Below are 14,098 nucleotides of genomic sequence, written 5' to 3' on the forward strand. Positions count from 1 at the left end.
AACAAAAGGTGCATTACTGCCACCTACTGTATTGGGTAGTTTAAATGATATGTAAACAATATGTTCTACAGTTTAAATGATATGTTCTACAGTTTACATGATATGTACATGATATGTTCTACAGTTTAAATGATATGTAAATGATATGTTCTACAGTTTAAATGATATGTTCTACAGTTTAAATGATATGTTCTACAGTTTAAATGCTATGTAAATGATATGTTCTACAGTTTAAATGATATGTTCTACAGTTTAAATGATATGTAAATGATATGTTCTACAGTTTAAATTATATGTTCTACAGTTTAAATGATATGTAAATGATATGTTCTACAGTGTAAATGATATGTTCTACAGTTTACATGATATGTACATGATATGTTCTACAGTTTAAATGCTATGTAAATGATATGTTCTACAGTTTAAATGATATGTTCTACAGTTTAAATGATATGTTCTACAGTTTAAATGATATGTAAATGATATGTTCTACAGTTTAAATTATATGTTCTACAGTTTACATGATATGTACATGATATGTTCTACAGTTTAAATGATATGTTCTACAGTTTAAATGATATGTAAATGATATGTTCTACAGTTTAAATTATATGTTCTACAGTTTAAATGATATGTAAATGATATGTTCTACAGTTTAAATTATATGTTCTACAGTTTAAATGATATGTTCTACAGTTTAAATGATATGTAAATGATATGTTCTACAGTTTAAATTATATGTTCTACAGTTTACATGATATGTACATGATATGTTCTACAGTTTAAATTATATGTTCTACAGTTTAAATGATATGTTCTACAGTTTAAATGATATGTAAATGATATGTTCTACAGTTTAAATTATATGTTCTACAGTTTAAATGATATGTAAATGATATGTTCTACAGTTTAAATTATATGTTCTACAGTTTACATGATATGTACATGATATGTTCTACAGTTTAAATGATATGTTCTACAGTTTAAATGATATGTTCTACAGTTTAAATGATATTCAATTCAATTCAATTCAGTTTATTTTGTATAGCCCAATATCACAAATTATCCTCAGAGGACTTTACAATCTGTACACATACGACATCCCTGACCTTTGACCTCACATCGGATCAGGAAAAACTCCCCAAAAATAACCTTTGACAGGGAAAAAAGTGAAGAAACCTTCAGGAGAGCAACAGAGGAGGATCCCTCTCCCCGGATGGACAGATGAATAGATGTCATGTGACCAGATGAACAGAGTTACAGAGTTACATAAACACATTACATGAATATGACAATGTATGAATGGAACTCCAATCCATGAAACAGAAGGAGGTAGAGAGGAGGGGGGGCGGGGCATCAGCAGGGCCAATGGGAGGCCGGCTCACCAGCATCAGACACCTCCAGGTCCAATGGACCCTATGAGACGTGAAGTCACAACGACTCCGGGGAGGAAGCAGAGTTAATAAGGTGCAATGGAGAGATGTAAATTCATCCATAAGGAGAGAGAGAAGAGGAGATAGGTGCTCAGTGTATCCTAAAACACCCCCCAGCAGCCTATAAGCCTATAGCAGCATATCAAGGGGCTGGACCAGGGCAAACCTGATTCAGCCCTAACTATAAGCACTATCAAACAGGAAAGTCTTAAGTCTATTCTTGAATGAGGTGACTGTGTCTGTCTCCCGGACTGAAAGTGGAAGCTGGTTCCATAAAAGAGGAGCTTGATAACTGAAGGATATGTAAATTATCCATCCATCCATCCATTATCAGCTCTTATCCGGGGTCGGGTCGCGGTGGCAGCAGGTTCAGCAGGCCGACCCAGGCTTCCCTCTCACCCGCAGCACTTTCCAGCTCATTCTGGGGGATCCCGAGGCGTTCCAAGGCCAGCCGGGAGATATAATCCCTCCAGCGTGTCCTCGGTCTTGTAAATTATATGTAAATGAAATGTTCTACAGTTTAAATGATATGTAAATGAAATGTTCTATAGTTTAATGATATGTTCTACAGTTTAATTGATATGTTCTACAGTTGAAATGATATGTAAATGATTTGTTCTACGGTTTAAATGATACTGTTATGTTCTAGAGTTTAAATGATATTTAAATGGTATGTTCTACAGTTTAAATGATATGTTCTACAGTTTCCGCTGTATTGCAGTGCTCACATAGTCCTGTTTGGTTTTATTTATTAGTTGCATGGTTCTGTTCAGCCTTGTGTGTCCAATCCTCAGTCTGGTTCATAAATGTTCTTCTGCAGTGCTTCCTCTGGTCATCCTCCCTTTGCCCACTTCCTTCTGAAGAGCATATTGTTAATAATAATAGAATCAGTAAATCTACTATATATGGTTATTAATATTAATAATAATTGATCCTCAGTCTGGTTCTTACATGTTCTTATGTTCCTCTGGTCATCCTAATAATGCTAATGGTAATGATAATAATGAACTGGAATCTGAACAGATGATGACCTTGCTGATCTGAACCTCCTCCACCCACTGCAGTGCTGTTAAAATGACCAATGACTCAACTACACCGACAGATGGATGATGTTCTCCGTTTGACCTCATACTGAAAGGATGGAATGGTGACAGCTAAACTGGTTCTACCTGCATTAGGATCTTTAGATCCATGAGTATGCCGGGGTACATGATTGATATGTTCTTGCAGATTGGCCCAGTAGCTCAACGTTAGTAGCTTATGTCTCAGATGCAGCGGCATCTCACCCACCTCCACCTGAAGAGCAGATACATGACTTGTTCTCAAAGCACCACCACAGAGTCTCAGAGCTTGGGATTACACCACTTCCAGCTTTCTAAGAACCGTTTTTGCCGCAGATCCCAATACCACACACCCATAGTCGAAAACTGATCTCATCAGAGCGATATAAATATTTTTCATTGCAGTCCTGCTGGCTCCCCATTCTGGCCCTGCAAGACACCTCATCACATTTAAAATATATTTACATTTCATGACAATCCACTGAATCTGCTCATTCCACGTTAACTTATCATCGAACCACACACATAGAAATCTAAAAACGTTCACTTGTTCCCCCAGCGAAAACTTGAATCCCCATGCATAAGACCATCTTGCTACTTCATTCACAGCCTCTTGTACCTTCCCTTTAATGTGGTCTATGTTCTTCCCCCTCTTCCACAATGCTCCATCATCAGCAAATAGGGATTGTCCAATACCCTGAACTTGAAAGAAAACACATCATTTATCATGATGGAGAACAGTCGTGGACTAATTACACTACCCCTGAGGTGTACCATATCTTCTCGATAGTGCTTTCCCAATGGGATAACTCCAAGTCAGAATTACATAGTTCCTCTACCTTTCTGAAATCCACTTTGATGAGGTGTTATCAATCCCCTGGTCTCCATATAAAAGGTTAATCTGTCTGTTATCATTCTCTCCATAATTTTACCTACATGAGATGTTAGTGCTATGGGTCTATAATTTGTTGGGTTTAATGAGTCTTTGCCTGGTTTCCTGATTGGGATAATCACAGCTTCTTTCCATGAACTAGGCAGTCTTCCCACTTCCAAAGCTTTATTATAAAATGATAACAACTTAGTCATTGCTTACCCAACTAAATGCTTCAGCATTATATAATATATTTCATCCTTCCCTGGCGATGTCAATCCGGCTCTTTCTATTGCTCTTTTAACCTCTTCCAAGGTAAATGGGGTATCCATTGGACTGTTAGTATTGTGTAAATGGGGTATCCTCTCTATTTCTTTCATCCTGTCCGCTCGTTTTCTTTGCTCTTCATTCCTACACACTGCTAGAGCAGCCTATCTATCCTCTGTCCTTATCCTTCTAGATCTTTCTGCTGCCTTTCACACAGTGAACCACCAGATCCTCATGTCCTCCCTCCAGGACCTGGTATCTCAGGCACCGCGCTCTCACTCTTCTCATCCTACCTCACCGACCGCTCTTACTGGGTAACCTGGAGAGGATCTGTGTCTGAGCCTTGTCCTCTGACTACCGGGGTCCCTCAGGGCTCAGTCCTGGGTCCTCTTCTCTTCTCTCTGTACACCAACTCTCTCGGCTCTGTCATTCGCTCGCATGGCTTCTCCTACCACAGCTATGCTGACGACACCCAACTGATCCTCTTTGATTACATTCAACAACTCAGTGTTGGCCCCGACTCCGACTGACAGGAACCTCGGTGTGACGCTCGACAGTCAACTCTCCCTGACTGCCAACATCACCACAACAACACGCTCCTGTAGGTACATGCTGTACAACATCAGGAGAATACGTCCTCTTCTTACTCAGAAGGCGGCACAAGTTCTGGTCCAGGCTCTGGTCATCTCACAGCTGGACTACTGTAACTCCCTCCTTCAGGTCTACCTGCTAATGCCATTTGACCTCTACAGCTCATCTAGAATGCAGCTGCTCGACTGGTCTTTAACCTCTTAAATGTACCCACACTACTCCACTACTCCGCAACCTTCACTGCTTACTGGTGGCCACCCGCATCAGCTTCAAAACTTTTGTGCTTGCGTACCGTGCTGCGAACAGATCGGGTCCAGTCTGCACCCAGGACATGGTCTAACCTTGCACCCAGGACATATTCTAATCTCACACCCAGGACGTGGTAAACCCGTACATCCAGGACATGGTCTAACCTCACACCCCAGCTCATCTATGTAACATTTAAAAAATCAGGCACATCTCGTCTCAAAAAGATGCAGAAAAGCTGGTTCACGCGTTTGTTACTTCCCGACTAGATTACTGCAACTCCTTATTATCAGGCTGCTCTAATAAGTCTCTTAAGTCCCTCCAGTTGATCCAGAATGCTGCAGCTCGTGTACTCACACAAACTAAGAAAATAGATCACATTACTCCTGTATTAGCTGCGCTGCACTGGCTCCCTGTAAAATCAAGAATCACATTTAAAATTCTTCTCCTCACCTACAAAGCCTTGATTGCTGATGCACCATCATATCTTAAGGAGCTTGTAGTACCATATTGCCCCACTAGAGAGCTGCTCACTAAATGCGGGGCTACTTGTGGTTCCTAGAGTCCTAAAAAGTAGGATGGGAGCCAGAGCCTTCAGTTATCAAGCTCCTCTTTTATGGAACCAGCTTCCACTTTCAGTCCTGGAGGCAGACACAGTCACCTCATTTAAGAATAGACTTAAGACTTTCCTCTTTAATAGTGCTTATAGTTAGGGCTGAATCAGGTTTGCCCTGGTCCAGCCCCTTGATATGCTGCTATAGGCTTATAGGCTGCTGGGGGATGTTTTAGGATACACTGAGCACCTATCTCCTCTTCTCTCTCTCCTTATGGATGAATTTACATCTCTCCATTGCACCTTATTAACTCTGCTTCCTCCCCGGAGTCGTTGTGACTTCACGTCTCATAGGGTCCATTGGACCTGGAGGTCTCTGATGCCTGGTGGGCCGGCCTCCTGTCATGGCCCTGCTGATGCCCCACCCCCTCCTCTCTTCCTCCTTGTTTCATGGATTGTGGAGGTCCATTCATACATTCTGTCATATTCATTGAATGTTTATGTCCCATGACATCTATTGCTTGTGTCCATCTGGGGAGAGGGATCCTCCTCTGTTGCTCTCCTGAAGGGTTCCTACCTTTTTCACCCTGAAAGGGTTTTTTCTATTTCTTGGGAGTTTTTCCTGATCCGATGTGAGGTCAAAGGTCAGGGATTTCATATGTATACAGATTGTAAAGCCCTCTGAGGCCAATTTGTAATTTTGGGCTATACAAAATATATCTATTCTTGAATAAGAATAGATAAAAATAGATCATGTATAATATAGAAACATTTAAATGTTTCAGCAGACTGACAATGAAAAACAAACCACAGGAGATAATAAATACTTTTTATTGAGTAGTTGATTGACAGCATGCTGTATGGAGTTAAGGCACATGAAGCTATGAGGTCAGAGGTCAGGTGGGATAAAACTAATTTCCTGCTTCTTTTGACACATCAATTATAAAACACCTGAGAAGGTGAGACGCCACATAACACAACAAAACACAAAATAATTCTGTCCAATCGGGAGGGAGCTCACCTGGAGAGAGAATTAAACATTGCTGACATTTGACAGGTCACACAGTCATTCACCTGTCAGGTGATACACCTGTAAGGAGGTCCGAGGTCACAGCAGTAGGAAGGTCATTACCTTCAATCAGCTTTTAGCCTGTTTCTTTTTCTGAACGAGCTCCGCTAACATCTTATAACGAATCATACACTCCTCCTGAAAAACAAACACAGATCAATTAAATATTCATCAGTTCATCAGAATGCAGTGTGAATGTTTTAAGTGGCCAGGTCTTTAATATTAATGCTACATACATTACTAATGACCTTCTAATGGCATCCGATAAAGGTCTCCGTTCTCGACGGACACAAAGTCAAACACCTTCCCAGTGAGGGGGGGGGGGGGGGGGGGGGGGGGGGGGGGGGGGGGGGGGGCAATTACGTTTCTGATTTTGCTTGTTTGTCAGCAAGATTAATGAAAAACTACGTTTTCATAAAACTTGGAACGGTAGAGCATGGGCCGAGAAAGAACCCATGACTTTCTAGAGCAGATTGGTTCACGGCCTCCAGGTGTCTGTCTCATATGTTTGTAACGTCTGTGTGCTGCATGCTGCTGTCTCTTTATTGGTTTAATAAAGATAGATAACCAATCAATTAATCATAAAGGAAAGCCTGTCTACAGGTAGAGACTCTACCTGTCTCAGTTCTCACCTTGGTCTTCCCTGGGACCACCTTGGCGATGCGGTCCCAGCGCTCTGCTGTTCCTCTGGGAAACTGTTGCAGAGCGAGTTCCAGCTGTTTCTGTTGGTTTTGAGTCCAGACAGTGGGGTCCGCCTTCTCTCTATTCTCCTGAGGCTCCGCCTCCTCCTCTTCTTCTTCTTCTTCCTCCTCCTCCTCCTCTTCCTCCTCCTGCACTGCCACGGCTGGGTCAAAATCTCTCTGGCGATGGCCTCGGACTTTCACCTCCCCCTCATCTGCTGCTGACTTCCTGGTCCTCCTCCTGACAGATGGAACTGCTTCATCTTCCGCCCCCATCTCCTCCTGCTCCTCCTCACAGGACATTCTCTGAGTCATCAGCCTGTCAGAAACAGGAAATGACCTCACAGGAAGAAGAGGTCCCTTCAGATCCGACAGTTTCACCAGACCTAAAACACAGACACCAAGGTTAACTAGACCTGATGGTAGAACCCCATACTGACAGCAGAACCCAGTACTGCCAACAGAACCGGATACTGCCAGTAGAACCTCAGGTGAACAAGATACTAACAGAACCTCAGTTGAACATGATACTGACAACAGAACCTCATACTGACAGTAGAACCACAGTTGAGTTTACCTGAGGTGTGGCTCACATTGTTTTTCACCAGTTTGACTTTAGTCGTCACCTGTTGAAGAAAACAGATTAAGTCAGTTTCTTATGTTTTGGAACAGCCCATTTAATATTTGTTCTCTGTCAGTCAGATGTCTCTTCAGCAGCACCTGGCTCCGATCAAAACGGAAACAATAAAAAACTCCTATTCTGTCTGATTAACACATAGAATCTTGTTTACTGACCCTTTTGATAACTGAAACCTAGTCATGGTAGAGGGGTTTACATACCCCGATGAACCTGGGAGCGTGTTAGCAGCTCCTGGTACTGTAAACATGGAACATTAGTCCTAGGTGAGTAGAACCTAGAGTCTACAATCCTTATGGAAAGGAGACATCCGGAAAATGACCTCACCTGGATTTAAGAGATGAGCCTCTGTCAGGCTGCTGAAGAGACTCAGAAGGACAGATTGAACTGCAGAGGAAACCTTGTGTTTGTTGTTGAGTCAGAGACTTCACCACAATCCAATATCTTCTCACTACAGGTTAGGGTTGGACAACCAATCAGGACAACCTGAACCCGACACAGATTCTGACCCTCTCTACGGGACCTGATGGACCTGATATCTATCTCAGTATCTCAACCAAACACTAAGGATTCAAACTGGTTTTAAACCAGTATTAACAGGCTTACATCAGACACCGATCTTCCAAGTTCATGAGCAATCTTCTCCCAGCGACCTGGAGATCCTCCAGGAAATTTACCCATCAACCTGCTGAGGAGGCTGAGCTCATCCTCCGTCCAGTCTACAGCCTGAGGACATAAAAATAGAGACAGTGACATCATCCAGCCGTCTGTCACACCCGTAGCTCACTTAAGTCCAGTCTGCAGCCTGAGGGCATTTAGACTGAACTTCTGACGACATGTATGAAGTTCAGTGATTAGAAAGTTTGTGCGCCATCAGATGTTCTGTTTTTAATCTCACTGAGAAGACCTGACCAGACTTATCAGAGTAATATCAGACCTTCTTCTTTGCAGCTCCGCGGTCCTGCAGCCAGTCGTCCATCTGGTCTTCAATCTCCTCGATGGATGTGGCCTGGTCGTAACCCTGGCAAGTCAGGTTCTCTGATGACAGCTCATAAACAGGAAACTCTACCTTCGGCTTCTTGACCTTTGGCCTCTTTTCTCCTTAACAGACAATGGACAGAAAGTTAAATTACACATCTTGGAGCTTAGAAAGGAAATACAACCAAACATCAGAGGACAGAGCCGAGTCTGGATCAGTCTGAGACATTATATTATTACATTACATGTCATTTAGCTGACAACCATGTTACATGCATACACTGTAGAACAGCTACAGGGAACAATTGATCATTTATCTGTAACTTTACCGTCTACGGTATAATATGCTGCATTTCACATTAAAAACAATGTCTAGACTGATGTAAAGGTAACCCCTCTATTGTAATCTAGTAGGTAACCCCCAGCCAGTAAGTAGTGTGTGCAGATACTGCGTCTGATATTAAGGCACCCTTTAGTGCCTGGATAACACCCTTTAGTGCCTGGATGGCACCCTTTAGTGCCTGGATACACCCTTTAGTGCCTGGATGGCACCCTTTAGTGCCTGGATAACACCCTTTAGTGCCTGGATAACACCCTTTAGTGCCTGGATAACACCCTTTAGTGCCTGGATGGCACCCTTTAGTGCCTGGATGGCACCCTTTAGTGCCTGGATAACACCCTTTAGTGCCTGGATACACCCTTTAGTGCCTGGATACACCCTTTAGTGCCTGGATGGCACCCTTTAGTGCCTGGATGGCACCCTTTAGTGCCTGGATAACACCCTTTAGTGCCTGGATGGCACCCTTTAGTGCCTGGATAACACCCTTTAGTGCCTGGATGGCACCCTTTAGTGCCTGGATAACACCCTTTAGTGCCTGGATACACCCTTTAGTGCCTGGATGGCACCCTTTAGTGCCTGGATAACACCCTTTAGTGCCTGGATGGCACCCTTTAGTGCCTGGATGGCACCCTTTAGTAGCCTGGGTGGTATTTGAGGACCAACAGGTTGTTGCTGCATGTTTTTATGTTGGGTTGTGTGGTATACAAGCCTGTGGGACGTGAGGGAAAAACAACAGGAACATGCAAAGTACTATTATATGTCAAGGGCTTTTATTGTGGAAAGTAAGAACGGTGGATCTGGTGTGCGCTGCCTTTGTCATGGTTATAAGGAGTAATAAAGTGTACAGTCATGGTTCAGACTACTGAGCAAGTTTACATAAATATAAAATAAACATTTAAATAAATATAGGTGCAACTCAAACCGTTGTGCACAACATCATTAGTTGATGTCTTCATTTGTGGTGTGGAAGCTCACATTCTGTGAGAAAGCATTATTGACAACAGTAGTTTGAAAAACCATGAAAAGAAATGGAAGCTGCTTGAAGCAAATTATGTAAAAAGTAATTACTTATTACAACTTCCTGTTCAGCTTCAGCTTCTTCCTTCTGCTGCTGTTTCATCTGCTGGTAGTCCTCATAGTACTGCTTTACTTCCTAAAACAAAACAAAAAAACTTAATTAAAAAAAAAAGTGCAGTGACATAAGTGCAGCTGGATCCGCATCACACTTATACGGCCCACTTTAAACCATAAATGATCAACACAGAGAATGTTGAATCGGCCAATGACAAAAACAGCTCATTTAATTCAAATGGCTGACTTCCTGTTGAGTTTACGGTATACCTTCAGTACGTCTCCACATGATGCTACGCCTCCAAACTTCATACATCTAGCTGGAATTATTAAAGCCCTTTTTTCACAACTGAGCCACGACCCATAACATGTTGTACCAGTTCTGATGCATGTGCACAATTTTTTGAACACCTTAAAAAGTAAACATTCTGCCTGAGGATGCTGGAAGGACATTTAAAACCTACTATTGAATTGCTTTTGACTTTTCGGTTTTTACGGTCCACATTTGTTCTATCCATCCTGTTTTGGACTCGTCAGTCATCTGTGAAGCACTTCAAACTGTACTAAGGTGCTATACTAATACACTTCTGATTGATCACTTTCTTCATTGATGATAAAAGAACCTGTGTATTAGGCTGTAACTTATTTGTGGCAGGTTTTTGATGGACAGGTAAAGTGATGGACAGGTAGAGTATATGGATGGTCTGTGGCAGGTTTTGATGGACAGGTAGAGTATATGGATGGTCTGTGGCAGGTTTTGATGGACAGGTAGAGTATATGGATGGTCTGTGGCAGGTTTTGATGGACAGGTAGAGTATATGGATGGTCTGTGGCAGGTTTTGATGGACAGGTAGAGTATATGGATGGTCTGTGGCAGGTTTTGATGGACAGGTAGAGTATATGGATGGTCTGTTGCAGGTTTTGATGGACAGGTGGAGTACCTGGATGGTTTGTGGCAGGTTTTTGATGGAGAGGTAAAGCCAGATGCTCAGCTTCAGAGGGAGGATGTCTTGCCAGTGTGGCCGATCATGAACTCTGAAACAAAAAACACACAAACAATAACAAACACAAACAAACCACATGCACAGTAAGTCTAGTGATGTCATAGCTGTACCCGTCGGTTCGATCCTGGCCAATACACCTGATCTCCTCTGCAGGTCTGGAGCTCAGCTTCTTCTTCTTCTCTTTCTTCTTCTTACTCAGCAGCTCATCCTGGAAACATGGGGAATTCATAATCATATCATATGTCCAGGCCTACTTTGATTGGGTGTATGAGTGCCTGCTGTGTCTTACCAGCTGTTTCTCCAGGTATATGGACCAAATGACAGCGTAGTGTCCCACAGTGAGGATGAGGAAGAGGAGGAAGGCCAGCTCTGCATTACTCATCTTCCTCACTCGTCTATAGTAGAACACTGGCTGCCGCCAATCAGGAAGCCCGTTTACCAGGATATCATCATACCTGCAAAACATAAACATTATATGTATATAGAACTAACTACAAACACCATAGCTAGACTAGCTAGCCAAATAGGTCAAAAGAGGTCTAAGGACTAGCTGAAGAGGTCTAAAGACTAGGTGTAGAGGTCTAACGGTGGTCTAAGGACTAGCTAAAGAAGTCTAACGAGGTCTAATGACTAGCTACAGAGGTCTAAGGACTAGCTGAAGAGGTCTAAAGAGGTCTAAGGACTAGCTGAAGAGGTCTAAAGACTAGGTGCAGAGGTCTAACGGTGGTCTAAGGACTAGCTAAAGAAGTCTAACGAGGTCTAATGACTAGCTACAGAGGTCTAAGGACTAGCTGAAGAGGTCTAAAGAGGTCTAAGGACTAGGTGCAGAGGTCTAACGGTGGTCTAATGACTAGCTACTGAGTTCTAAGGACAAGCTACTAGTTCTAATGAGGTCTAAGGACTAGCTAGAGGTCTGGACATGATGCAGAGAAGTGAGACTCACTTGCTTCTTCTCTCCTCATCCTTCAGGACTTCATAAATGGCAACTAGCTAAAAAAAAAAAAAAAAGACAAAGACTGAATCATCTTAACTGTAAGTTCTGTTTTGATGAGATGTGATTAGCTGGGCTTCAGAAACACTACTGCTTTGTTGGTTGATTCATCAAAATCTGAACAGTGATTAAATATTGACAGCAGTAGTTTGTACCTTGACTGGAACACTTTGTAGATTTAAGTTAATTAGTGATACTTATTCTGATAGTCTTGTGTTGTGTGTATTGTGTTGTAAATTGAAGATAACATTGTTAAGAAGAAAAGAAGTGTTTCTCACTTGTCTGAACTGAGTTTCAGCATTTTCATCTTTGTTCTTGTCAGGATGCAGAGAGAGAGACAGCCGTCGATAAGCCTTCTTTATCTCAGCTGCTGAAGCATCCTGAGACAGACAGACAGTTTTACTTGCTGTCAATAAAAAAACACCAACCCCTCAGTTGTGAAATATCCTGCAGTCACGTCACCTTGTGTCCCCTCAGTCACGTCACCTTGTGTCCCCTCAGTCACGTCACCTTGTGTCCCCTCAGTCACCTTGTGTCCCCTCAGTCACGTCACCTTGTGTCCCCTCAGTCACGTCACCTTGTGTCCCCTCAGTCACCTTGTGTCCCCTCAGTCACGTCACCTTGTGTCCCCTCAGTCACCTTGTGTCCCCTCAGTCACGTCACCTTGTGTCCCCTCAGTCACGTCACCTTGTGTCCCCTCAGTCACCTTGTGTCCCCTCAGTCACGTCACCTTGTGTCCCCTCAGTCACGTCACCTTGTGTCCCCTCAGTCACGTCACCTTGTGTCCCCTCAGTCACCTTGTGTCCCCTCAGTCACGTCACCTTGTGTCCCCTCAGTCACTCTACTTTGTGTATAGACCAGTGGTTCTCAAACTTTTTCTGTTACGCCCCACTTTGCCCCACAGCCCTAACAAAATGGTCGATGCTGAATTGTTATTGAAATAACAACTTTTTGTGACATCTGAGCTTTTTTAAATAATAGAATAAAGAAAATTATAATTACTTTAAAGTAAACCAGATTGCTCCATCAGATAAAAGCTAATAAAATGTGCAATCACTTTGTTAGAACAATGCAAACAAAGTTATATCTGTGCAAAAAATAACTAATGTTCAGCAAATAAATTGCCTCACTGAATATTTATATTCACTCAATTGTTGTTAGTCTCAGGTGTGGTTGATAACAACAATAATAACGCTTATTTATATACACACATATCAAAACGAGAAGCAAATTGTTTCACATAAAAAGAACAATGGATGCAGATAAACGCAAATGTCTATATAAATATATTTACAAACACATGAATAAATCCGAAAGGTCTGTAAACTACAAGTAGCCTACATATATAACCGGAAGTCACTGTTTATGCAATTTCCGATTTATTCATGCAAGACTTGACCACGTGTTTTGGCTCCGCCCCCTACAGGAGACACGAGCCTCGTATCTACAACTACATCCGGGTTCCCCAGCTGTTAGCCTGCGCTAACCGTTAGCTCCAGCCACCAGTCTAACTAGTGAACTGGGATCACTGGTCTGCTCCATATGCTAACTAGCTTAACCACTCTGTGTACGTGGCCCTAAGCTAGCTGCTCGTAACCATGGAGACCGCTAGCAGACCTGATCCAGGGACAGGAACTGGTAGAAGTTCTGCGGTATCTCCTCCACCAGGTCCAGCAGCTCCAGATCCGCGTCCCAGGCTACCAGAGGAGGGACCGCAGAGACCAGCAAGGACAAACAGATCAGCAGGGACCCGAGCGGACCCGCACAGACCGCCATCACAGAGAAACCGCTAGACCACAGAAAGCCCGATCTATATGTCGACAAGAAGCTCAGAGACCACCGGAAGTACTGCTGGTTACATCCGGGTCACCCAGCCCTGTCAAAATAAAAGCCCCCTGAGAAACACTGCTGGCTGCGGTCGAATAGTCTAAAAATAACCTCCTAACGTCTTTTCCTAACCACTTTTCCTTAACCTCTTGGGAAAACGGGGTCAAGGAAAGATGGAAAGGAGAGGTGATGAGGAATTAGGAAAAGACAACCGTAGTGATTAGAGAACCCGACTCCACGGCCCAGTCCCTGTGTCCCCCGAAGACAGCGGTGTTCAACTCATTTTCATGCACCACGGCTGCCCTCAAAGGGCTGGTTGTAACTGTATATCATAACACTGTATAATTGTCACAACTCCCAAACATATAGTTAAGTTAGTGTCTTTGCATTTGATTATTGTTTATTCAAGTGTAAAAATGCATTGCATTTATATATATATATATGTAAACATATCTAAAATGTTAAAGATCAAACCCACA

At 42.8% G+C, this 14,098-nt stretch overlaps 1 protein-coding gene across 1 annotated transcript; it reads right to left on the reverse strand.

Moving 5' to 3' along the window:
• Positions 1-5,837: 5,837 nt before the first annotated feature.
• On the reverse strand, positions 5,838-13,657 carry dnajc1 (DnaJ (Hsp40) homolog, subfamily C, member 1). The gene is made up of 12 exons (XM_034555937.1): positions 13,410-13,657; positions 12,071-12,172; positions 11,745-11,791; positions 11,091-11,256; positions 10,912-11,009; positions 10,739-10,832; positions 9,795-9,879; positions 8,346-8,509; positions 8,015-8,134; positions 7,349-7,397; positions 6,724-7,157; positions 5,838-6,229 (listed from the first exon to the last, which is right to left on the reverse strand). The coding sequence occupies exons 1-12, from the start codon at positions 13,566-13,568 to the stop codon at positions 6,161-6,163; spliced, it is 1,587 nt and encodes a 528-aa protein (XP_034411828.1). The 5' UTR covers positions 13,569-13,657; the 3' UTR covers positions 5,838-6,160.
• Positions 13,658-14,098: the final 441 nt, after the last annotated feature.

This window comes from Cyclopterus lumpus, chromosome 17, assembly GCF_009769545.1.
Source record: "Cyclopterus lumpus isolate fCycLum1 chromosome 17, fCycLum1.pri, whole genome shotgun sequence".
Taxonomy (NCBI): domain Eukaryota; kingdom Metazoa; phylum Chordata; class Actinopteri; order Perciformes; family Cyclopteridae; genus Cyclopterus; species Cyclopterus lumpus.